At 41.9% G+C, this 27,223-nt stretch overlaps 1 protein-coding gene and 1 non-coding gene across 2 annotated transcripts in view; both read left to right on the top strand.

Annotated features, from left to right (window-relative positions):
• The window catches only part of LOC144678650 (signal transducing adapter molecule 1-like), an 83,030-nt gene extending 57,392 nt beyond the window's left edge, over positions 1 to 25,638 (top strand). The window contains exons 8-14 of the mRNA XM_078538402.1: positions 196 to 290; positions 534 to 622; positions 8,313 to 8,400; positions 9,726 to 9,780; positions 10,882 to 11,035; positions 15,978 to 16,153; positions 23,828 to 25,638. Coding sequence (XP_078394528.1) covers positions 196 to 290; positions 534 to 622; positions 8,313 to 8,400; positions 9,726 to 9,780; positions 10,882 to 11,035; positions 15,978 to 16,153; positions 23,828 to 24,038 — 868 coding nt within the window. The 3' untranslated portion in view covers positions 24,039 to 25,638. The remainder of the gene's footprint in view (positions 1 to 195; positions 291 to 533; positions 623 to 8,312; positions 8,401 to 9,725; positions 9,781 to 10,881; positions 11,036 to 15,977; positions 16,154 to 23,827) is intronic.
• On the top strand, positions 4,705 to 4,868 carry LOC144679233 (U1 spliceosomal RNA). Its single transcript, XR_013576271.1, has one exon. It is a non-coding gene; the product is annotated as a U1 spliceosomal RNA (small nuclear RNA).
• Positions 25,639 to 27,223: the final 1,585 nt, after the last annotated feature.

The raw sequence follows: 27,223 nt of genomic DNA, 5'->3' as shown, positions 1-27,223 counted from the left end.
GGAAAGATTAGATGTTTGGTCAGCGAATACAGGTTATTTAAAGCGCATACAGAAAATATAATAAATAAATGAAGAAGAAACATTTAATTTTTTGGGATATAACATACAATAAAATAATGATTTTGAGGTAGTTGCATTTTGAATTATCAAAATATTGAGCTGCATAATCCTTCATTCCTTCATCTACCTCAATAGTGATCCAAATTGGTGGAAAGGTGAAACTTATCAAGGGATTGGACTGTTTCCGTCAAATTTCGTGACAGCAGACCTAACAGCAGAACCAGAGCTATGTGAGTAATAAGCATTTGAGTAAATTCAATTGTAGTTTTTGTACTTGAAAAGCAATGAGTTTTTTAATTTACCATTGCTAATAACTTTGCAAACTTTCATGTAAACAATTTGTTCAGTTATTGGCGGCTAAACTTGGAAAGTGGGTATTCAATTTGTTAAGCACAACTGCAAAGCTAACAGCTGGTGTATGTTTCACATGTTGTACATTTTGGCTATCACTAAAGTAATGTTATTCTTCACAGTGAAAATTGAGAAGAAAACCGTACAATTTAGCGATGAGGTTCAAGTTGAGACACTGGAACCAGAACCTGAACCTGTTTATGTTGATGAAGTAAGTATGCACTATGCTTTACCATGCTGTAGATGATAGTAATGCACAACAGCAACTTGTGTGGAGCACATTAAATGTAGTAAGACATTGCAAAGTGCTTCACAGGAATGTTAGAAAACAACATTTGACTTTAAGCCACATATGAAGATATTAGGGCAGATGACAGAGGTCGGAAGGAGGACAGAGAGTGGAGAGATTTAGGGATGGAATTCCAAAGCTTTGGGCCTTAGCAGTTGAAGGACGGCAGCCAATAGCTGAGTGATTAAAAATCGGGGATGTGCAAGTGTTGGACAAGCATAAACCTACTGAAGGATTTTAGGGCTGGTGGAGCTTGGAGATTGTTCAATCAGGAGAATCAACACAATATCTGAAATTGATACCCTACTATTCAGAAAAATGAATATCATGCCTTCAACAAGTCAGAAGATGGTTTACTTATTTCTTAATGTGTTGTAAACCAAGGGTGGAGTAACCATGACTCCCACAGAACTTGAACTTTAGATTTTGTACCCTGCTATGAATCCAATTATAGATATGTATAATGCATGTTCTAGTCGAAAAGAAACTTGTGGGTTATTACAGAATCTTCCTTGCTAAAATTCATTGAGCATTTCTGTTTGTACTGAGATTTCTAGCATAATTAGCCTTAGTTTGCAGAGCATATTATTGGGATAATTATAAGTATGTCTTGTAAGTGCTGAATTTAATTGTCTTCAATATTTTTCTCCATCTGTAACCTCCATTTACAAACTAATTATCCTGGGAAACTGCCCTTTGGAGAATCTCCTGCACACCTGATACATCCATTTAGCTCTATAAACAATCTCATGCTTTCTCAGCAATCTTGTCAGTTGCTCAGCATGTGGTATGTCTGAGTGTTAACATAAATTAGTATGTTTTGGTCCAACAACGAAGGAGGATGTGCTAGTTCTATGAAATAAAATGGGGTGAATATGTAAATGTAAGGGAATAGTTAAAAACAGCTGGTAGGGTCCATTAGTTCAATAATTAAATTCAATGTAAAAGTAGAAAAGGAGAGGGAATGATAATAATAGTTGACCAGGAAAAAAAATTGCTAGAAATACAGGGAACTAATCAGAAAATTTAAAACAACAAAAGCTTGAATTCCTGATGAAGAGTCATACGGACTCGAAACGTCAACTGTATTCCTCTCCGCAGATGCTGTTGAGTTTTTCCAGGTATTTTTGTTTTTGCTTGAATTCCTTGCCTGCTTAGTTATTAAAATTCAAAGAATTCAAAACAGAAACGTATGCTGAATCTAAAGTTAATTCAAAAGAAAATTAAACACTGTACAATGTCAACCATGGCTGAGTTATAGTTCCCTTGCCTCAGTCAGAAGTTGTGTGTTCAAGCCCCATTTCAGGCTTAACTTCAATGCAGTATTGAGGGAGTACTGTATTGTCAGGGGTACCAATTTCTGGATGATACGGGTTTATAGCAAGGGCCAGTTCTTCCTAAGATTCGGAAATTAAAATGATGCAAAGCAAATAGCACCAGTCAGATGTGGACTTTCTTAAAACTGAGCAAGACTTGTAATTCCTGCAACAATCCAGGTACAGACAGGATTGCACAGACAAGTTCACATAACTGACTAGGGGAAAAAGGTTCCCTTTCAGCACGCCTGGCCATCAGTCTGTTTCACACTTGCCTCTATTCACAAGGCAAGCAGGCCCGACTGACACTTTATGCAATAAGTCTTCATATATTTCCTCCTCTTGCAAGGGGCCTATCCAACTGCAAGAGCAAGATCTTTAAATCTCTTTCCCCACCCTTCATGCCAGTGAGACAATGAAATAATTCCACTCCCGAGAGCTAGTAGCACCCAGCAGCCCTATTTATTTGGACGGGTTTACAGGATGCTTTCCGGTAACCAACATTCTACAAACCTCCTAAATTTAAGATGATGTTACTAATAAAATAACAAAATGACATATCCAGAACAAAATACTACTTAATTGCAAGTATGTATTACGATTTACCTCTCAAGGTTGATTGTGCAGCTCACATGCTAGGTTGCAAACTGTTGAAGTAAGTCTTGAGTGAAATGGTGCACAGCACCCCCTAGTTTAATCAACTGGTTACATGACAAAGATCTAAATGTATTATAAATGCCAGCTTCAAAGTTGACACTGGCATTCGCTGTTTAAATATGCCGTTAATTATTGAAAACTGTAACACTCACACTGAATCTCACATGCAAGTTATTCTCCAGTAACTTTACATTTGATCTGTAGAGAACGGAATGCATCTTAATCCCAATAAGTGTGTGATTGTCGACATCTGCTTTGCGTGAAACAAATTGCCCTTCCCACTTTGTCACTGAATGATGTCACAATTCAACTTCACAACTCCGTCAAACCGTTGGGTATATTTATCCAGGCAGATCTAAAATGGGATATACATGTCAGCTTTATTATTACAAGTTAATATTCGTCAGTACATCCTTTGGAAGCTGAAATACCATTCCTGTCAAGCAATGATCTTGTGACAAAAACAAAAAATGCTGGGAAAAGCTCAGCAGGTCTGACAGCAGCGGTGGAGAGAAAGACAGAGTTAACGTTTTGAGTCTGTATTCGGACTCGAAACATTAACTCTGTCTTTCTCTCCACAGATGCTGTCGGACCTGCTGAGTTTTTCCAGTAGTTTTTGTTTTTGTTTCAGATTTCCAGCATCTGCAGTATTTTGCCAATGATCTTCTGACCATTTTCATATCTTTTATTTGCCCTGTATGGGGAGCCAGCGTGGTTGAGCGGAATAACAAAGCAGCAATGTAAAAACATTGAAAATGTTTAGAAAAGGGCTTGAAAAGTTATTTTCGTCCCTAATTGCCATAGTTACTCAGATGCATTACATAATCGCGGTCTGGAGACATTCGAGAACAGACATGATCAACTCTGCAGTTCTTTTGCGAGATCGCTGCCGAACTCCAAACTTCAATGAAGCATAATTAGAAGAAGGGAGAAATATAAACTGGTTTAAGGGGTGTGTGGGGGGGGAGGGGGGGGAGAGAGAGAGAGACATTGAGGGTGTGGTGATTGTGGAGATGAGCAGATAATCAAAAGATGTCACAGACAAAAGGGTCAAAGAGGTGTTGAAGGTGGTGATATTTGTCTAAGAAAAGTGCTAATTAAGAATGGAAGACAGGATATTCAAAGTACAGCTCCAGTGGGGGTGGGGTGGAAAGACTAACAAGGTTTTAGTTTTAGATTTAAAAATAATGGAAATAGGTGGGGAAAGAAGAATCTATATAAATTATTGAAAAAAAAAGAAAAAAGCGGGGGTGGGGGTAGGAGTTTAAGATCTAAAGTTGTTGAATTCAATATTCAGCCCGGAAGGCTGTAAAGTGCCTAGTCGGAAGATGAGGTGCTGTTCCTCCAGTTTGCGTTGGGCTTCACTGGAACAATGCAGCAAGCCAAGGACAGACATGTGGGCAAGAGAACAGGGTGGAGTGTTAAAATGGCAAGCGACAGGGAGGTTTGGGTCTTTCTTGCGGACAGACCGCAGGTGTTCCGCAAAACGGTCGCCCAGTTTGCGTTTGGTCCCTCCAATGTAGAGGAGACCGCATTGGGAGCAACGAATGCAGTAGACTAAGTTAGGGGAAATGCAAGTGAAATGCTGCTTCACTTGAAAGGAGTGTTTGGGCCCTTGGACGGTGAGGAGAGAGGAAGTGAAGGGGCAGGTGTTGCATCTTCTGCGTGGGCATGGGGAGGTGCCATAAGTGGGGGTTGAGGAGTAGGGGGTGATGGAGGAGTGGACCAGGGTGTCGCTCTGCCGAAGGGCCATGAAGGCTCGAAACGTTAACTGATTTCTTCTCCGCCGATGCTGCCAGACCTGCTGAGTTTTTCCAGGTAATTCTGTTTTTGTTTTGGATTTCCAGCATCCGCAGTAGCTTTTAGCTTTTTGTTTTTATCCAAACTTCAATATTTGTTACTTGTAGGTAGATGTTACAGTGGCTACCAGCTATGGAACTCAAAACAACTAACTGAATTAAGATGTGAAACAATAAGATTTCAGAATATTTCGATGCCATATCTCATCCACACGATGAATAAACTCTAATGACTGGTACTTGGCAGGGGAGAAACAATGATAATGAAGGTTGTGCTTCCAGGATGAGGCTATCCCATTGCACTCCAGGTGTGCTGACGCCTGCGATGTCCCCGAATGCGGGATACTCGACTGCAAAATTTGTGGTAGTGGGGGACTGCGTTCGTGCTTTCCCTTGATTTACAAATTAAAGAACGGAGTAAAAAAAAATCTTTGGAGCCTGATAACAGAAAGATCCTAATCTAATGATCAGTATGTTATTTTTTGTTGAACTAGAGGGCACAAATTCAAAATAATGGGCAAAAAGAGTAGATGTGACGTGAGGAAAAGTTTTTTCGCCCAGAGGGTGGTTGGAGTCTGGAACAAACTTCCTGATAGGTTGGTGAAGGCAGGTTTAATCAAGGTATTGAAAAATTATTTGGATTGCTAACTGAAAATAAAGAATGTGCAAGGTTACGGGATAAGGCATTAGGGGATTAGGTAGATTGCTCTTTCAACGAGCCAGTGCAGACTCGATGGGCTAAATGGCCCCTTTCTGCACTGTAAAGATTCTGTGATTTTTTTTTTTTGGTATTTTTATATGTTAGAATGATTGATTTAAAAATGTGACTCAATTTAACCCTTGTCTGTGATGGATGTTGACTTTCATTTAAATAAAAAATAAAATAAATGCCAAAGCAGGTGGAGGGACCATCCCAGTAATCCTTTGGAAAGCAGCTTTGTTAGGTTCAAGAACAGGCCCAGTAGGGAACTCCCTGCCCTTCTCATGTGCACACTATGTAGCGAGCAAAAACGAGCAGCGTTTGGGAGAAATGCAATCAAAAATTGAGGAGTCCCAATAAATTGCACCCGGAAGCTTGTTTCCTAGCAATTTCTTTCTCTAAGGGAGGGGGCCTGAAAAGGGAATTCTTGCTGTGCATGGCGTGCAAGTTTGTTTCAAAGCGATCCAGCACATCAAGGACCAGAACATTCCACCCTTAACACCACAATACTTTACTCTTAATACAATTAATTGCTAAATCTTACACAGGACAATTGTAAATTAGACAGATTACAAGTTATTAAAGCTGGGGCGCATTTACTCTGCCTTATTAATATACTAATTCTAAGCACAGTCATATTGCTAGATACCTTTCATAATTTTCCTGAAAGAGAGTGTAATCACTGCTGATGCTATATTTCCATATATGACTGAACCATATATTTTACATTCCCCTGAAAGAAAATGCATATCACCTGCTTCCTGGGTGACAGCATAATAAAGCTTAGTTGTCCTCCAAATACCTTTACAAACTCTAATGGTTCAGTTTGTAGAGGGATTTGGTTTGTAGCATTCCTCTTCGGCAATATAGGTAAGCCTGTGTAAGGCTTCATTACTTAGGACATTTGAGATTAAAAGTGTTGATTGCCTGAAGAACCAGCAGTTTTGCAGGGAGAGTTATGTGGTCATGTAGTAAAAGCTTTTCTGGCTCATGTCTTTCCCCTTGAACATTGGAAGTGGACTAGGCCATTCAGTCATACGATTAGGTCTTGCTGATCTGTACCTGAACTTTATTTACTCATTTTGCTCTATTTCCCTTGAGACCCTTACCTAAAGCAATCTATCAATCTCAGTTTTGAAAAATTGACCCAGCATCCATAGCCATTTAGGGACGAGAGTTGTAGATCTTTGCTGCCATTTATTTAAAAATGCTTTCTGCTAAATGTCTGAGCTCTGATTTTAAGGTCTTGTCTTGTTCTGGATTCCCGAGGAAATAATTTCTCTAAATTTACTCTTTCGAACCCCCTTTATGATTTTAGATTAACCTTTAACCTTCAAATCTCATGGGGATTTAAGGAAAGTTTATGCAATCTATTAACCTTGTAAGACCTGATTTGTTCTAGTGAGTCTGCTCTATCCTCTCCAAGGCCAATATATGTTTCCTGAGGTTTGATACCCAAAACTGAACCAGAATGGGCCTGACCAATACCTTAAGCATCACTTCCTTACTTTTCAGAACCAGACACCTTGGCCTGAATTTTCAGCGCAGCGGGCGGGTGCGTTCGGTGGACCCGGGAGCAGTCAGGAAACGGACCCCAACCGCGATTTCATGCCAATTGGCCAGTTAACAGCCAGCCAGTGTGAAGCATGCGTTGATACGATCAGCGCTGCCTGGGTTGGGGGTGGGAGGAGGGTGTGCGCTGAAGACAGTGGAAGTGTGGGGGAGAGGGGAATAAAAGCTCCCTGAAGACAGAGAACCTCCTCAGGGAGCTGAAGAATTTAAATACACAAAATAAAGATTTTTAAAACTGGGAAAAAGTGCCCACGCAACAGGAACAGCCGCCTGAACACATACAACATGAAAATTTTGTCCAAACATTTTTTATTTTTTTAAATTTAATGACGGAAACCTCATCCCGCCCTTGGATGAGGTTTTCTGAAAAATGCAAAGGCCGCCTGGCTGACTCGCCCGCCACCAATTGTAACGGACAGGCAGTGAGAAATCCCAGTTAATTGCGCTGTTAATAGGCTTAACAGCCCTGTTAATTGTCGGCGGGCGCACTTCCAAGTTTAGCGTATACCCGCCGATTGAAATATCGCGTGAGCACGCAATGACGTTGGGACGCTCGCCCGACATCATCATGTGCTATTTTACACTTGAGTTTGTTGGGCGCGTGCCAGCACGGTGAGCGAAAAATTCTGCCCCTTGAGATAATGCCCAATATTCCATTAGTTACCTTGATTGCATTTTGTATCTGTGCATCAGCTTTTAATGATTTATGTATGTGGACGGCTAACTCCTTATTATCCTCCTAATCTCTCACCATTAGGAAAATTTGTCTATCTCCAATCTAAATTGGATGACCTCACACTTCTCCACGTTGAACTCCATCTGCCATTGTTTCACTCATTCACTTAGTCTGTGCATCTTTGTAGCTTGGTCCCTCCATCAAATCTTGCTGTATCTCATAGCTTAGTATTGCCTGCAAACTTGGATGTATGACTCTATTCCATTCTCAAGTCATTGGTGAAAAACTGATGCCCTAGTTCAGATTCCTGGGGGAAACAACTTCTCACAGTCAGAGAATGAACCCGTTATGCCCATTCTCTGTCTGCAAGCTCTGAGCAAGTCTATATCATAAAGGATGCTTCCAGTTCTGTACACTCTTATTGTGGCTAATAATCTCTTGTGTGGAATCTTATCAAATACCTTTTGGATAGACCATGTTCATGGTCACTCCCCTATCCACCATGCCAGTGACTTCCTGAAAAAAACCCAACCACATTAATCTATACAAGGCCTACAAATCTCTGCTTTTACTCTCTTTGATTAATTGATGCCTGACCAAGAGCTCAGTCATGCCATCCGTGATGATCAACTCCAGAAATTACCCTCAGATGATAAACTGACAAGTCTCTCGTTAACTGGTTTTTCTTTCCCTCTTCAATAATTGGGTGACATTTGTATTCTTTAAATCCAAAGGCACAATTCCTGAATCTAGAGCTTTGCAAAATGATGACTAATGCAACTGTAATTTCCTCACTTATTTACTTAGTACCCTGGGGTCGAAACCATCAGGGAATTTGGCTATCTTAAGTCCCATTATTTTTTCTGTTACCTTTTTTTACTTACTTTAACAGGAAAAGATGGATCAACTATTACAGATGTTGCAGAGTGCTAACCCCACAGATGGTCAACCAGACTCGCCAGAACTACTTCATCTAGAAGGTGGGATAGCTGTATGTTTTCTCTTATTAAGTGCCCTGTTCCATAGTTTATTACTGTACTATAATAATAAAATGACAATGGCATGTTTGAATACAACATTTACACATGATTACACCAATGCTGTATATACATGTTTTCTGCATGTTAAATGTTAATTTTGATATAGAATTCAGGCAGTGGGTCAAAAAATTTGACACCGAGCCACAGAAGGAGTTATTATGACAGGTGACCAAAGGCTTGAAGAAAGAAGTAAATAGACGGAGAGGCTTAAGGAGGGAATTCAAGACTTGGGGCCTAGGTAATCGAAGGCATGGCCACGAATGGTGAAGCAGTTAAAATCGGGGATATGCAAGAGGCCTGAATTGTAGAAGTGCAGAGATCTTGGTGGCAGAAGGTGGTTCGTGGGGGTGGAAGGAGCTCCAGCAATAGGGAGGGAAGAGGCCATGAGGGATTTGAGAATAAGGATCAGAATTTTAAAATTAAGGTGTTGCCTGACTGGGAGCCGTTTAAGGTCAGCAAGCACAGGGGTGATGTGTGAACGGGACTTAATGCGATATGGGCAGCAAGGTTTTAGATCAGCTCAAGTTTATGAAGGCTAGAAGATGGGAGGTTGGCTGGAAAAGAATTGAAATAGATGAGTGTACAGGTGAAAAGACATAGATGAGGGCTTCTAAAGCAGCTAAGGTGAGGGAGGAGAGGAATTAGGTGACGTTACTGGGGTAGATGTCGGCGGTCTTGGTGATGGAACAGATATAGGATAAGAAGCTCAGGGTTAAGTAGGATGCTCAAGTTGTGAAATGGTCTGTTTCATCTTCAGACAATATCTGGGGCGAATGATAAGAGTTAGACACAAAGGAACAGCTTGTGGAGGGGACCATAGTCAATGGCTTTGGTCTCTCCAATATTTAATTGGTGTAAATTGTTGCTCATTCAGTACTGGGTGCCAGACAAAGCAGTACTACAATAAATCAAAGGCAGTCGAGAGAGGTGTTAATGATGTAGAGCTGCATGTCATCAGTTTATGTATGGAACCTGATGTTGTCTTTTTTGGATGATGTCACTAGGGGGCAGCAGGTAGATGAGAAATATCTACAGAGCCACAGGAAGGCTCTGACACCCCAGCACAAATGATGCCGGCCTTTAGTGTACCTGGCAACATGTTCTAATAGTCATCTATTTGTCTAAGAATGATCAGTAACTTTTTAACTTTTACATTTGCCTATGTAATCCCAGGCTGATCTATATAATGTACTTGTCAACCCGCCCCATCTCATCAAAAACAAAAAAAATTGTTGAAACTTTTCCTATCTCTAAAATTTCCTCAGGTATCTGTCACCAAATGGGACCACTCATAGATCAGAAGTTAGAAGAAATTGACAGGTAAAAGTCCTATTTTCAGATGTTGTTCATAATGTACCATTTAGCATATATCTGACATACAGGCCCTCGAATTCCTGGGGCCATGAGCATGCTGCCACAGAACAAACAGGGCAGGGGACAGGAATTTCAGGTAGGATCAATTTCCTCAGAATTTCAGAGCTTTTTTCTTTTAAAGATTACAGCATTGTGACTTGGCTGAGATGAGTACCAACATCTGAAGAGGAGGCAAGACTTGGCAGGGTGACCTTGGCCTGCCAGAAATCTCATAAGTCCTACTTCCTGTGCCCCCATGCATTGCCAGATTAATTTCCTGATGGCAGTGGGCTACTCACAAGACAAGCCTCCCTAGTGCCAGTTAATTGGAAAAGTAGCAGTATAAATTTGTTCTGCTTTCAAAAACAAAAATATGTAGCCCTGTTCCCCGATGGAGCAGCAAAGTATTACTATGAAATTCTTTGTCTGGTTTCTCATCTCTCTGCTTCTCTGCCAGACGGATATCAGAGAATGGTATAAATGGCACTGGTGCCTGTCCCCTTTATGCTGATGATCCTGTTCAATGAACCGTGTTCGGGATCTCATTGAAACATACAAGATTCTGAAGGTGCTTGATAGGGTAGATTCTGAGAGAGATTGATTCCACAGTTTGGGGAATCTAAAATACAGGGCCACAGTCTCGGGATAAGGGGCCGACCATTTAGGACTGAGATGAGGAGAAATTACTTTATTCAAAGGATTGTGAATCTTTGCAATTCTTTACCCCAGAGGGTTGTGGATGCTCCATCATTGAATACTTTTACGGCTGAGCTGAACAGATTTTGGTATCTCAGGGAATCGAATATTGGGAGTGGGCAGGAAAGTGGAGTTGAAGCCCAATATCAGCCATGATTGTAGTGCATGGCTCAACGGTCAGATGATCTACTCCTCCTATTTCTTGTGTTCTTGTGTCCGGCTGGACCACGTTGCTATTGGGGAATCCTAACCCAACATACTTCTGGCAGTGGAAAGGACCTCGAGGAATTTCAGGCCCACTGCATTTTTATTTTTGTGTTCTGATATACCCAGAACTACCTGTTATGCCTGTTTACTTCATTGTCGTTTTAGGAAACACTCTGAACTGTCAGATCTAAATGTGAAAGTGATGGAGGCTCTATCCTTATATGCTAAGTTGATGAATGAAGATCCGATGTATTCCATGTATGCTAAAATCCACAGTCAGCAGTATTACATGCAACCATCGTCTGTAGCAGTTTCTCAGGTGTGTTCCAACTTATTTATTGTAACAAAATAATTATTGTGACAGTGCTTCTCAGATAAGAATTTTTGATAAACCTTTTCCTGTTCTCTTAATATTTTGTTTATACTTTATAAGAAAACTATCATATTTAAATGCTGTATTGGGTCATTTGACATTGTGCTTTTATAGTACTAACTTATACACTGATGCATACAGTTGTTATGGCACAGCGGATGGTAAATGCTGAACTGCTCAAATCCCAGAGGGAAAATTGAAACAGCTGCCACAACTGTTTGTAATTTGTACTTTATTTCGAGATGTGTGCCTTGAATTCAGTAGTAATCAGCCCACCATGACTTAGAGGTTTTTTTTACAAAACTAAATTAAACATTTATTAATAGAAGAAAAGATTTTAAGCACATACATAGGTCTACAAATTACTACTATAATAACTCCTAAATCTCCTAATTAATCTAGCTCCCAGTTACATCTCCGTTAAGGCAACAGTAAAACAACATAGATTTCAACATACGCAGGCAAAGCACACAATACCCTGGCGAGTGATATTCAAAGTGAATTCTCTTAGCTTTGGTTCCTGTGGACTGCATCTTGATACATAGAGGCTGGAGGCTTTTCACACTTGTTAGATCTGAGAACGCCTTACACATAACCTCATCTCCTTTATACATGTTTCTCCCTTTTTAATGTAAGTCCCATTGTTCCAATATGTCTTTGTAACTTTACTTTTTCCATAATATAAATCTTCCATAGTATTCATATTATCAGTAATCTTTGGGAAAAATAAACACACTGTTTGGCTTAGCCTCTGGCTAGGTGTAACACCTTATTATCTCTTTGAAATTCATAACTCTGGTTTATCTAAAAATGCAAATGTTCCTCACACCTCACATTCTAAAACTTAAGCCATGTTTACATATTTAGCATTTCAAACCTAGCTTCTCTTTTGATAACTCAAAAGCTCCAGACCAGCCATCTGCAATTCAATTAAAACCCACATCCACACAGAAAGAAACTAATCAAAACCCCATTATTAACCTACCTTTACAATAAATCACAATAATAATATGAAAATTATTTTATTTTCATGACAGAGTAACTTGGGTTATTCTTTTGTAAGCCTGTTGATGTTATTGAGGATAATATTTAATGAACTGTCAGCCATAAAACTCAATGTTTGAATGTGTTTTCATGTGGTCTATTATGTATCTCTGGAATAAAAATAATGAGGCAGTAAGAGATTGGGAATTGAGGTTTTGTGGTGCAGTGAGTAGTGTCCCTGCCTCTGAGTCAGAAACTCTGGATTCGAGTCCCACCCCAGGATTTAATGGCCAAGTAAGTTGCGTTCATAACGTGACCAAACAGGTTGAGTATCAACCTGCAAATCCTTCTGGCACATCTCAATGGCAGGTGGTAAGAGCGGAAGAGATTCCTGGTCAGCCATATGATGGAAAGAACACTGGAGTCTCTACCATCACTGCCTATGGTTCCAGGTATGCCTGTAAAAAAAGTGCATGTTGCCACAGCACAGTTTAGACTCCTTAAGTGAACTGTAACACACCACCAAGAGATTGGGAATTAGTGGAACATTAATTCAACATTTTATTCAGCAACTGAAAGGCTTAGTGACAAAAGTTACGAAATTATCATGAAATTCTTCGGTGACTGTTCCGCAGTTTTCTCTGGTGCATTCTGTGTACTTCTATTCTTAACAGAACTGTTCCTTTGTGTAAAACACATTCTTAATACGCTGATAGCAATTGGGTAGGCTGTTTTTGTTATGTTTTCTGTAGTCACGTTTGAATTAAGTGCAGGCTTTATCCATTGAACAATAAAGCTATCTAAATATTCTACAAAACAAATAATTTAGAGGAAGGAGCGTGCATATTAGTTTCATTTTGATTATTGCTATATTTTATTTTGCAATTGTGGACAATGCACACGATTGATGCAGAATGTAGAGTGCAATGGGATGTACCCGGGCTATGATGACCTGGAAGTGTTTGATGTTGACACTGGATGCGAATACAGAAATGAATTCCATTTCTCAATTATCCTTGGTCATAAATGCACAAAAAAATACAAGCGATCTAATTCTTTAATGTGTAACTAGGTCAAATTGAATGAATTACTAAAATATGTATACTGGATTTTGCCACATGAGAAATTTCTTGAATTTTTTTTTTTCCCTACTGGTTATTTCGATCAGTTTCTAGGAAATCAAAGGTGTAATAATACACCTTGGTTTCCTAGATGGCGATAAACTAAATCAGCCAAACTGGGATCATAGAATCACACTGTGCAGAAGGACGCCATTCAACTCACAATGCCTGTGCTGGTTATTTGAAAGGGCTATCCAATTAGGTTTACTACCCTGCTTTTTGCCTATAGTCCTGTAAGTGTTTAATTTTCAAGTTTAAAAAATTTCTCACCTTTCCCACCGAATCTTTTGCCAATTATCTTGTTACAATTTTAGACCAGATGCCCAGGTTTTTGATGCAATCTGTCTAGGGACCTGTAACTTTTTGTTTAAAGTAGACCAAGTTTGAGATTTAAGACACTTGCAAAAAGAATAAAGCCTCAAGATTCCATGGGTTTAGAACAAACAAAAATAAACTTTACTGTGCAAGGTCAGAAAGATAAAACAATTTACAATATTTATCTTATACTGTAATATTGAGGGTTAATATGGGGTACACGTGAATTAACAGGCAAACTGTGGTCAAACACACCACACGGCTGATGCAACCAAGACAGATTCTATGAATTTCTCAACAACCGCCACAGATGTCAGTAAACACTGTGAGGCAACCAATCTCACTGAAACTCGGTCTCCTTCACGAGGGACTCCAAACTTTTCACTTTCGAAGATCAAGCCTCTGAATTTCCTCAAAGCCACTCCAACTCGGACCGCCTCAACAACAGCAGCCCCCCAGGGTTTCAATCTCATCTCCAGAGACTCCGTTCCCCTGGATAGATTTCAGAGTCTGCACTCCAGTCTCTAATTACTGACGCAATTTCAGCTCTTTGGTAGCCAGCTAGCTTCACTGGGCTGGCACTGCCGTAGATTTCACCAAGTTCCAATCTCCCCAGCTACACCAAGCGATAAATGGCTCCCAGGGCCTCTTCTGAGCCCTAAGCCTTTCAGCACAGAGCCAGTCACCTTCTTCCATTTTCGCAGCTCCCCAGGATTTCCTCTGAGCCTTAACAGCAGAGTTGTCAAACAGCTCCTGGGACTTCTCCTGAGCTCCAAGTACACAGAGCCAGCTAATAGCAACACTTTTGCTGCCTGGAGCCTGCTAATAGCAGTACCTTTTCAGTACAGCCTTTTCCCCTGCTGCAGAATACTTACTCCCCCAGCAAACACACAGATAAATAGAAACCCTAAAACTCCATAATGACGGTTTTTCAGGGCTCACTAAACGCTTTAAAATTAATTGTAGCTTTAACTCCCAAAACAACTCTCTGGCCTGCATTTTTTTTGCAAGCAGCGTAGACACCACATCTCCAACTCTCCAGCTAAGTAAGCCCACCTACTATTTTATGATCTTACCTTTCTAGCTGTTAACTCCTTAACTTAACATGGCCCCAACTTTTTAAGTGTAACAGTCTTCAAGCTGCTTTCATTGCATTTATTCCATTTTTTACAGTTAAACTTCAATCTTTCCAGAACTAAAAATTACCTCTAAAATATTACTATGAACCTTAAACTAGGTATTTATAACACTCTGAAATGTGTGATCTCTGATTATCGACCCTCCTGCCAGTGGAAACAGTTTCTCCCTATCTAATCTATTAAAACGGGTCCAAATTTTCAGCACTTCTGTTAATTCTTGCCATAACCTTCTCTGTTCTAAGCAGAATATTCTAGTTGTTTTTGTCTCCTCGCATAACAAGTCCCTTGACCCTGGCATCATTCTGATGATTCTCCCCTGTCCAAGATCTTGATATCCTTTCTCAAGTGGACTGCTCAGAATTGGACATCATACTCCAACTGTGGACAAATCAGTTATTTATAAAAGTTTAGCATAACTTCCTTGCTTTTGTACTCTGTTTATGAAACCCAAACCTGAAATCTTCCTGCCTGTGTTCAGAACAGCATTAACCCACTGAACAATCAGAATATCAGATGCGTCCATGTCATCAACTTTAGTTATTTTTGTTGTGTAAATTATATTTTCTATTTGTTTTGTAGCCTCCTTTTAAAATAGAGACTTGTATCAAAGCATACATAAATACAATATTGAGCACTTCACACATTGTTGGTAAATGTGGCAACAAATTTGTGCACAGAAAGATCCCATATTTCAAAAAGTATTGTTTCTCAATCTGATTTAGGGGGTGCTAGCTGAGGGTGGAATGTTTGCCAGAGCACCAGGAGAACACCCTACACTTGGAATGTGTAGTACCATGACAATCATCTGAATGAGCAGATATAGCATTGGTTTAACATCTTATCTGAAAATCTGTACCTCATCCAATGCAGTACTCCTTCAGTACAACACTGAAGTATGAGCCTAGATTATGTGCTTAAGTCCTGGTGTGGGCCATGAACCCCCAATCTTCTGACTAAGGTGAGAGTGCTGCCAACTCCATTAACCTGACACTAATTTTAATTTCCCCTATTTGTCCAATAATTATTTTGTGTTCAGCTGTTTCAATTTATAGTGATGACATTTTAACCAAAGAGGCAAATCTGGCACCAACACTATAACAAACCTTGTAACCTAATCATGTTTGGTGACTTGGGTCCTTTCTGCTGTAAATATCCTCTGAACAGGCTAGAAATGGCTACTGTTGAGAAATGGGGAAACTAACTTTTCTGAGAGCATGGCACTCTTGCAAAAAGAGAGAACTTACTGCTGTTTCTCTTGGTAAATTTGAACACCACAAATGCAATTTAAACCATAATGCTGTTTAATTATACTGAAACTCTCGGTTATAGGTATATTCAGGACAGCCCCCCAATGGAGCCTATGTAATAGCTGGTACACCTCAGATGGCTTCAGTCCAGGGTTACAGTATTCCATCGGATCAGATTCCATCACTCAGCCAAGCTGGTCTACCACCATCAGCAAGCTCAGCACTGTCCAGCCAGCAAGCCCCAACATCTTATGCTAAGTAAGTACTGATTATATCATACACCACTTGTGCAAACTCATTTCCATTTGTGATATTCTTGATGGTTATTGCAGAACAAAATGATCTGTAGACCACTTTCAGCGGTTGCATATATTAATTGAAGCTGCTAATTTGAAACTGTGCAGTAATAGGAATATATAATTATTTGCCCTTTGTAATCTCACAGAAGACTTGTATTTTGGTTTTGAAAGGAAAAGTCTAAATACATGCAGTGCTTCAAATTTAGGTGGTCTTGTAAATATCTTCAACTAGGAATTTTAGGGCCCCAGATCTATTTGCCCTGATTGTGAAAAATATGCCTGTAAATTTCAGGCACGATGCATTTAAATGAATCAATTTTGGATTAATTGGATTAATTCCAAAAGAGAAAATGGGTTTGATAAACACAACTGGTATCAGAGTTAAACCTATTATTGATTTTAAATAGCAGCTTAAGGGTGCCAATAAAGAAATTACAAATGCAAACAAAATACAATGAAAACTTACAAACTATAATACACTAATTATTGTAAAACTCTTTGGGGACAGAAAATATATAACTAAATTCAATTCTTAGCATAATATATTTTTGGGCTTAGATTTCTTATATATATCACATCAGAGCTTTGATAACCTAGTGACCAGAATTTCATACTAGTATACTACCTCACAAAATGAAAAAGATGATCGGTTCATTCTTCCAATAATCCATCTATTGTATTTTCCTCAACTACGTTGCTTCTGTGTATGCATCTTAAATGTACACTATGCATATGCACATTGCAAGATCTAATGTTTTCCTTGTGAACTTCCGTAAAGTTTTTGTACACTGTAATAATTCTTAAACTAAAAAGCAAATAAGGAACAATCACACTGCTAGGAGTGTACTATAGGCACCCTCACAGCCAGAGAGAAATAGAGGAGCAGATATGTAGGCAAATTTCAGAAAAGTGTAAAAATAATCACAGAATCACAGTGCAGAAGAGGCCCTTCGGCCCATCAAGTCTTCACTGACACCTGACCGACCTACCTAATCCCACTTACCAGCACTTGGCCCATAGCCTTGAATGTTATGACGTGCCAAGTGCTCATCCAGGTACTTCTTAAAGGATGTGAGGCAACCCGCCTCCACCACCCTCCCAGGCAGCGCATTCCAGACCGTCACCACCCTCTGGGTAAAAACGCTTTTCCTCACATCCCCACTAAACCTCCTGCCCCCCACCCTGAACTTATGCCCCCTTGTGACTGACCCTTCAACTAAGGGGAACAGCTGCTCCCTATCCACCCTGTCCATGCCCCTCATAATCTTGTACACCTCAATCAGGTTGCCCTTCAGTCTTCTCTGCTCCAACGAAAACAACCCAAGTCTATCCAACCTCTCTTCATAACTTAAATGTTTCATCCCAGGCAACATCCTGGTGAATCTCCTCTGCTCCCCCTCCAGTGCAATCACATCCTTCCTATAATGTGGCGACTAGAACTGCACACAGTACTCCAGCTGTGGCCTCACCAAGGTTCTATACAACTCCAACATGACCTCCTTGCCTCGATTGATAAAGGCAAGTGTCCCATATGCCTTTTTCACCACCCCACTAACATGTCCCTCCGCCTTCAGAGATCTATGGACACACACGCCAAGGCCCCTTTGTTCCTCAGAACTTCCTAGTGTCATGCCATCCATTGAATACTTCCTTGTCAAATTACTCCTTCCAAAGTGTATCACCTCACACTTTTCAGGGTTAAATTCCATCTGCCATTTATCTGCCCATTTGATCATCCCATCTATATCTTCCTGTAGCCCATGACACTCAACCTCACTGTTAACCACCCGGCCAATCTTTGTGTCATCTGCAAACTTACTAATCCTACCCCCCACATAGTCATCTATGTCGTTTATATAAATGACAAATAATAGGGGACCGAGCACAGATCCCTGTGGTACGCCACTGGACACTGGCTTCCAGTCACTAAAGCATCCTTCTGTCATCGCCCTGTGCCTCCTGCAACTAAGCCAATTTTGTATCCACCTTATCAAATTACCCTGTATCCCATGTGCCTTTGCCTTCTTTATAAGTCTCCCATGTGGGACCTTGTCAAAGGTTTTGCTGAAATCCATATAAACTACATCAACTACACTACCCTCATCTACACACTTGGTCACCTTCTCAAAAAATTCAATCAAATTTGTTAGGCATGACCTCCCTCTGACAAAGCCATGCTGACTATCCCTGATCAAACCTTGCCTCTCCAAGTGGAGATAGATACTCTCCTTCAGAAATTTCTCCAATAGTTTCCCTACCACTGACGTGAGACTCACTGGCCTGTAGTTCCCTGGCTTATCTCTACAGCCCTTCTTAAATAGTGGAACCACATTAGCTGTTCTCCAGTCCTCTGGCACCTCCCCTGTGGCCAGAGAGGAATTAAAAATTTGGGTCAGAGCCCCTGCGATCTCCTCCCTTGCCTCCCTCAGCAGTCTGGGACACAAATCATCTGGACCTGGAGATTTGTCCACTTTTAAGCCTGCCAACACCTCCAATACCTTGTCACTCCCTATATCAATTTGCTCAAGAGCGTCGCAGTCTCTCTCCCCAAGTTTGATACCTTCATCCTCATTCTCTTGGGTGAAGACGGACATGAAGTATTCATTCAACACTCTAGCGATGTCCTCTAGATTGCCCCCTTGGTTCCTAATGGGCCCTACTCTTTCCCTGGTTATCCTCTTCCCATTGATATACTTATAGAATATCTTGGGATTTTCCCTACTTTTACCAGCCAGAGCTTTCTCATATTCCCTCTTTGCTCTCCTAATTGCTTTCTTAAGCTCCACCCTGCACTGTCTGTACTCCACTAATGCCTCTGCTGATTTGCTTCCCTTGTACCTGCTAAAAGCCTCTCTTTTCCTTCTCATCGTAGCCTGAATATCTCTGGTCATCCATTGTTCTCTGGGCTTGTTACTCCTTCCTATCGCCCTAGAGGGAACATGTTGAGCCTGTACCCTCCCATTTCCTTTTTGAACACCCCCTACTGTTCCTCTGTAGATTTCCCCACAAGTAACTGTTCCCAGTGTACCTTGGCCAGATCCTGCCTTATTTTACTAAAATCCACTCTCCGCCAATCCAAAACATTTTTTTGCAACTTGTCGATTTCTTTGTCCATAACAAACTTAAACTGTATCATGTTGTGGTCGCTATCACTAAAGTGCTCCCCCACCACCACCTTAGCTACCTGTCCGACTTCATTCCCCAGAATTAGGTCCAGCAATGCACCGTCCCTTGTTGGACCCTCTACATATTGAACTAAAAAGTTCTCCTGTACACATTTCAAGAAATCCGCTCTATCCAAGCCCTTAACACTATGTCTTTCCCAATTAATGTTGGAAAGTTGAAATCACCTAATATAATTCCCCTATTATTATTGTTTTTACACATCTCCACAAATTGTGCACATATTTGCTCCTCAATTTCCCGCTGACTATCTGGGGGTCTATAAAAAACACCTAATAATATGGTTGCCCCTTTTTTATTCCTAAGCTCTACCCTCAAAGCTTCATTCGATGCCCCCTCCAAGATATCATCTCTCCTTACTGCAGTAACTCACTCCTTAACTAATAATACAATGCCTCCTCCTCATTTACCCCCTCCCCTGTCTCACCTGAAGATTCTATATACCGGAATGTTGAGCTGCCAATCCTGCTCCTCCCTCAACCACGTCTCAGTGATGGCTACTATATCACAATTCCACATGTCAATCCTCACCCTTAACTCATCTGTTTTACCTGTAATACTCCTGGCATTAAAGTGGGGGCCATCCAGCCTTGCCTTACTCTCTTGAAACTTAATACAGCTGTACTCCCTCTGACTTGATTGTTTTACTATTGATGTGTCCCTATTCTGCTAACATTCCCCTCCCCCTGCCGAATTAGTTTAAACTCCTCCCAACAGCACTAGCAAACCCGTCCGTAAGGATGTTAGTCCCGCTCTGATTCAGATGTAGACCGTCCCGCTTGAACAGGTCCCACCTTCCCCAGAAACGGTCCCAGTGATCCAGGAATCTAAAACCCTCCCTCCTGCACCAACTCTTAAGCCACGTATTCATCTGTGCTATGCTCCTATTTCTGAGCTCGCTAGCACGTGGCACTGGGAGTAATCCAGAGATTACAACCCGAGAGGACTTGCTTTTTAGTCTACTGCCTAACTGCCTGAATCCTTGATGCAAGACCTCATCCCTCTTTCTACCTATGTCATTGGTACCAACATGTACCATGACCTCTGCCTTATCACCCTCCCCCTTCAGGTTGCCCTGCAGCCGTTCAGTGACATCCCGGAACCTGGCACCAGGGAGGCAACATACCATCCTGGAGTCACGCTGACGGCCACAGTAGCGCCTACTGTTCCCCTGACTATAGAATCCCCTATTACTATTGCTCTTCCTCCCTTCCTCCCCTCCTGTACAGACAGGCTGCTTATGGTGCCAGAAGCTTGTCTCTATCTGCATTCCGTGGCGGAACCAGTGCCTTCATCAGCCTCCAAAATGGAATACCAGTTTGCGAGCGGGACCCCGGGGGACTCCTGAACTACCTGCCTGTTGCTCTTGGACTGCCTGGTGGTCACCCATTCCCTTCCTTCCTCAAGTCCCTTCATCTGCGGTGTGACCACCTCTCTAAACGTGCTATCCACGATGCTCTCAGACTCGCAGATGCTCCACGGTGTCCCCAGCCGCCGTTCCAGCTCTGAAACCCGAGCTTCCAGGAGCTGCAGCTGGACACATTTCCTGCGCACATGCCGGTCCCGGGCACTGGAAATGTCCCCGACTTCCCACATGGAGCACGAGGAGCACACCACGGCTTTGAGCGCTAGTAACTTACCCCCTGGGGTAGTAATAGTGGGGGATTTCAACTTCCCCAACATTAACTGGGTTAGTCATAGTGTGATAGGTTTAGAGGGAGCGCAATTCTTAAAATGCGTCCAGAAGAGCTTTTTAAGCCAGTATGTAGAAGGTCCAACAAGAGAGAGGGCTGTCCTGGACTTAGTTTTAGGGAATAAAGCCAGGCAAGTGGTAGAGGTATTAATGGGAGAGCATTTTGCTGATAGTGATCATAACTCCGTTAGTTTCAAGGTTGTTATGGAAAAGGACAAGGATGGGCCAGGAATCAGAGTTCTAAATGGGGGGAAGGCCGATTTTAATAAGATCAGTTATGATTTGGCCAGAGTGGACTGGGAGCAGCTACTTTTAGGTAAATCTGCGTCAGAGCAGTGGGACTCATTCAAGAAGGAAATAGGGAGTGTATACGGCCAACATATTCTAGTAAAGATAAAGGGTGGGACCAACAAATCCAGGGATTCCTGGATCTTGAGGGATATAAGGAATGGATAAAGAGAAAAAGGGAGGCTTATGGCAGATACCAAGGGCTCAAAGTAGCGGAAGCCCTAGAGGAGTATAGAATGTGTAGGGGGGAACTTGAAGGGGAAATTGGGAGAGTGAAAAGGGGGCGTGAAAAGACATTGGCGGGTAAAATGAAGGAAAATCCAAGGTTATTTTGCGGGTACATTGGGAGTAGGAGGATGACTAGGGAAGGAATGGGGCCCATTGGGGACCACAATGGTCGTTTGTGTGTGGAGTCAGAGGACATGGGTGGGGTGCTAGATAGATGCTTTGTGTCGGTGTTCACAGGCGTGAGAGGGACTACATGGGTATGGAAGTTGGGCAGAAGGACTGTGATGTAATTGAAGGAATTGGCATTGAGAAGGAGGAGGTTCTAAGTGGTCTGGCGGGCTTGTAGGTGGATAGATCCCCAGGCCCGGATGGGATGTGCCCCGGGCTGTTGGGTGAGGCAGTGGAGGAGATAGCAGGGGTGCTGGCAGTGATTTTTAGTACCTCTCTGGCCACAGGAGAGGTGCCGGAGAACTGGAGGACAGCCAATGTGGTGCCGCTGTTCAGGAAGCGGGGAGGGGATGGACCGGGGAACTGCAGGCCAGTCAGTCTGGCCTCACTGGTGGGGAAACTGTTGGGGGCAATTCTGAGGACAGAATTGGTCTATACTTGGAGAAGCAGAGATTGGTCAGGGACAGCCAGCATGGTTTTGTTAGGGGGAGGTCGAGTCTGACCGATTTGATTGGGTTTTTCGAGGAGGTGGCCGGGTGTGTAGATGGGGGCAGTGCATTTGACGTGGTCTACTTGGACTTCAGCGGGGCTTTTGATAGGGTCCCGCATGGGGGTCTGGTGACGAAGGTGGGAGCTCATGGGATCCAGGGCAGTTTTGCAGATTGGATCCGGAGTTGGCTGGGTGTCAGGAGGCAGAGGGTGATGGTCAAGGGGTGTTTTTGTGACTGGATGCCTGTGTCCAGTGGAGTTCTGCGGGGATCGGTGTTGGGTCCCTTGCTGTTTGTGGTGTATATAGAATGTTTGGACTTGAGTGTCGGAGGGTTGATCAGTGGGTTCGCGGATGACACGAGGAATGGTGGGGTTGTGGATGGTGGGGAGGATGGCCATGGAGTCCCGGGGATGTGAACGGGCTGGTTGGTGGGGTGATCAGTGGCAAGTGGAGCTTGATCCGGATGAGTGTGAGATGATGCACTTGGGCAGGACAGGCAGGGCACGGGAGTGCACGGTGAATGGTGGGACCCTGGGAGGTGCCAAGGACCGGAGAGACCTTGGTGTGCATGTCCACCGGTCCCTTGGGGTATCGGGACAGGTGGATGGGGTGGTTGGGAGGGCATGTGGGATGCTTGCCTTCATTGGCCGGGGCATGGAGTGTAGGAGCAGGGAACTGTGTGGAATATTGGTTAGGTCACGGCTGGAGTATTCTGTGCAGTTCTGGAATCCGCATTGTAGGAGGGATGTGATTGCACTGGAGAGAGTGCAGAAGAGATTTACCGGGATGCTGCCTGGGTTGGAGAGTTTTAGTTATGAGGAGAGATGAGGACTGGGGTTGTTTTCCTTGGACCAGAGGAGATTGAGGGGGGGCGTGATTGGGGTGCATGAAATTGTGAGGGGAATGGATAGGGTGGATGGGAGGGAATTTTTCCCCTTCGTGGAGGGACTGGTGACCAGGGGCATGGATTTGAGGTGGGGGGCAGGAGTTTTGGAGGGGATGTGGGGAGGAACTTTTTCACTCTGAGGATGGTGGGAGCTGGAGCTCACTGCCTAGGTGGGGTGGTGGAGGCAGAGGCCCTCATAGCATTTGGGAAGTATTTGGATGTGCACTTGTGATGCCGTGGCATGCAGGGCTGTGGGCCTAATGCTGGAAAATGGGATTGGAATAGTTGGGTACTTGTTTGACCGGCGCGGACTCGATGGGCCGAAGGGTTATTTTCTTTGCTGTAGACCTCTGACTCTAAGTTCCTAAATAATAGATGGTATCCAGGAAAATTTGAATTGTATTAAATTCTACATGCCTACTATTACATCACTTTAGATTGTAAACATCTCTCGTAGAGGAACACTGGGAACTCTTAGACCCCACCGCCCTAAAGTGGCTTATAAGATTGAGAACTAATAGAGGAAATGATGGGCACAGAGCCACATTCCATCATAAGGGCACAGTTTGAGACTTCAATTGCTGAGTCATGTCTCCTCATGAAAAAGCTGTTTTTTCAATTTACTTTGTATGTTAAATAGAACCCAAATATTTTAATGTGATACAGAGACAGATTAATTGTGTTTTTTTTCTTTCAGTGCTATGGACAGTTCTGTGCCTGCAAGTGCATATCTAAATCAAGCATCTGTCTGTAATCAACCTGCCCCTTCAAATGTTGAAATCCCTAGTTATCAGAGTACTGGCCTAAATGGACAGCAGATGCCAAACTACAGTGTTTCCTCTACAACCCATGGCCAACAGTCCAGCAGTCAACAGCAATCCCCTTACTCACAGAAAGCACTTCTATAGGAAATGTGATCTCTCTCATCCGTCTTACCCTTGACATCGGCTAGGAACAAATAGGCAGTAGTGCAATTTACTGGAATTAAAATGTCACTGATTTGCGCAGACTGCACTGAACTTTTTTTAAACAGAATCACCTTATGTGAAAGGAGTACAAATGGTTGCCTACCCCTGAATAAGTGTTATGTTCTCACAGTGACTACAGCTATTTATGCTGAACATAATCTCCTATTTTGTGGGAAAAAGTGGGACTGATCACTCGTTCTGTGTACATACATTGATTTACTGCATTAGTGCTAAATTTGATAGCTATAAGTAAGGATGTGAACGTAAACTGTTGCAGGTGGTATATAAATTAATTCATGGTGGTTTTAAAACTAGATTATCAAATTTTTGTAGTAATTTTAAGTTATATGTATTATATATAAAATAGATAAAGTTGCATCGTCCCTAAGATGTGAAGAATGAAATCTAAGTAGCCTCATTTTGCACTCTGTGAAAAATGACCTCCCAGATGCCTGCAGTGATCTTTCTTCTTAGGACCAGAACAACTACTCAAGTAAATAAACTGTTACAGCACTTATGCATTTATTTTGCTGCCTTTTCACCTCCAGTGAGTCTGCTTTAGCGTTGAAAATAAGAACTAATAGCAGTATTATAAAATAACTTTATATGCAGTGTACATTTTTTAAGAAGTAAAAGTTGAGGTTACTTTTCGGACAGAGACTTATTTATGGACCACTTTGCAACTATATGCAGTTTCATGTTCAGCAATACTATTCTGATATCCTCATTCCGTTGTTTGCTCAGGGTTCAGGCAGCAAATTACTGTTGTGATGAGAAAACTTTTTTTTTTTCCCTAGAAGGAAGAAACAGTTCTAGTCCAAGGTAAAATTAATGTGACAAAGTTTAAAAATAAGAACTGGAATCCAACCTTTGGGTTGTGAACCTCCTGTCAAATCTTTTCTTAATGTATATATTTCTATTACTGTGGTGGTGCATGGTGTTTTACATGTGGCTCGGAGTACTATAGCCTAACCACCAAAGACACAGCTTTGAAACAAAAGCTGCTGTCGATCCCTGGCCATAATTGGCGTAAGCTACATGGAATTTTAAGTGTTTATTGAGATTGGGAGGCCTGATGGCTCCTGTAATGATGGTTGAAAAAGTTGCAAGTAAAATTTAGCTGTCAACATTTGAGTTCTGTCTTTTTCTTGACCAAACTGATGAAAATTGTTAAATTAAAGGAGTTGGGGGTACTTTGGTTATGGTCCCCACACAAGGCTCAAATGGGGGTCAAGCCCGCACTAAGTGGGGAACAGCTGCGAGTTTCCTTGAGTCAGCCAACTAGTAACAGAGGGTAGGCTTACAGTCCAATTAAGGACAGCAGGCGAGCTCTCCATTAGCAGGCCCTCCACTTTGGAAGTAGTAGCAGGATGCCATGGCTGGTCAGCGAGGGAGCAAGCACCCCAATATGAAGGTGCCCTCTCCCCAATTTCATCAAACTTAAAATACAAAAAGATCTTTGCAGCCAGCCACCATTGAGAGAGAGGGACCCTTTCACAGGGCAGCCTGCGGTTGCTGCCGAACCCAGGCAAACAAGGAGAGTCTCAAAGCTTGCCTGAAGCCCTCGTGCATCTCCCCCACCCACCCCCAACCACCGCCAATTATGTGGCCAAGAAGCTGCCTACCAGGCAACTGCACTGTTGTCTGCTGTCTGTAGGGATAAGGAGACCGAGTGGAAAATCCCAGTAGGCCTTCGACAGCAGGCCTTTATAGGCCCTTAAGCAGGTCAGTTGACTACATATCATTTTGGGCAGATAGCTCTGCAGTGCCACCGCCCCCTCCCCTCCCCTCCCCCCACCCCGCCTTTGGGAAAATGGCTCAGCGTGGGGGGGACAGAGCCAGGGAACAGCGTGCTGACCTGCCACACAAAATTTCGTGATTGCCCACCTCTGCTCCCATCCCCTTGGGGATGGGGAAGTTGAGTATAATTCTCATTTGCAGGACCTTACTGAGGGGGATTATATTTATCTATTTTCAGTGCATTTGTGGACTTGCTGGGTAATGTGGAGCAGGACATTCAGACTAATATACGTTGGTTCAGTGAGATCAATTTGTTTGGAGACGTTTTTTAAAAGGTAGTAGCTTGTCATAATCATTGGCTCTAGTGTTTCTCTCCTCTAAAGACACTACCTTCATGAAAAAGACCTATGTTTCAGAAAGGACAAAAGCAGTGCATTTATGCAAGTATATTGCAGTCAAGTGACCAGTAATTTCATTTCCAACATCATTAGTCATTCTGTTTGCAAGTAAATTTGGAAAGGGTTGTTGTGCAAGCTTTCAAGAAGATGATGCTCCTTTAATTTAGCATCTAGAACTGGAGGTGCGAAATTTGTAAATCTTTATTGTATTTAAGCTTTTTAAATGTCTTGAAGTAACTATTTTGTTCATTTGAACATTAGAAAATCAATCACATTGTTCAATGCAATACCATACAATGTCAAATGTAATTTAGTTGAAAATGTGTGTTGGTTAATATGCAGGTTAATAGATGTGAACATCATTTTTTTTGGTTTAAATTAAATTCACAAAAACTATACACTAATGGTCTATAATTTTACGAATTGAGCTAAATGTTTACTAAACACTAATTGTGGAACATTATAACACTAACTAAATTGGGCTCGGTTTCCCATTTACACAAATCATTTTGGAGGGGCCTTTTAAGATAATGAGGATAAGACCTGTGTATAAAATGTTAAAACTATTGCGCTGAAGAATGCTGAAGTATGTTTCAACAAAACTTTAAACCAAGAAAAAGCTGTAAAATGACTTGAAAGTCCGTTTGTATTAACTTTGACTTGTTAGCTTTCAAATAACTTGTAACAGAATGGCTAAATTCAATGCAAAAACTCTAAGACCATGTCATTAGATTTATTATTCTGCTGCATGTCGTGGGTTTAAAAAAGAGAAAGAAAATACTGGTAATCTTTATTGGGAGATAATTTCACAGTTGACCTGTGATCAACTAGGAATGGTTTAAATAAATAGTGCATCACAAACAGTACTGTTGTCAATTAATTCAAATTGTTTTATTGGTCAAACACTCTAATATAGTTCCTGTTCCTGGACTTCAGTAGAAATATCTACAAAATGGTTTTATGCTTCCATGAAAAATATTCTTTCTT

This window comes from Cetorhinus maximus, chromosome 3, assembly GCF_964194155.1.
Source record: "Cetorhinus maximus chromosome 3, sCetMax3.hap1.1, whole genome shotgun sequence".
Classification (NCBI taxonomy): domain Eukaryota; kingdom Metazoa; phylum Chordata; class Chondrichthyes; order Lamniformes; family Cetorhinidae; genus Cetorhinus; species Cetorhinus maximus.
This window is presented reverse-complemented; position numbering and strand designations above follow the sequence as displayed.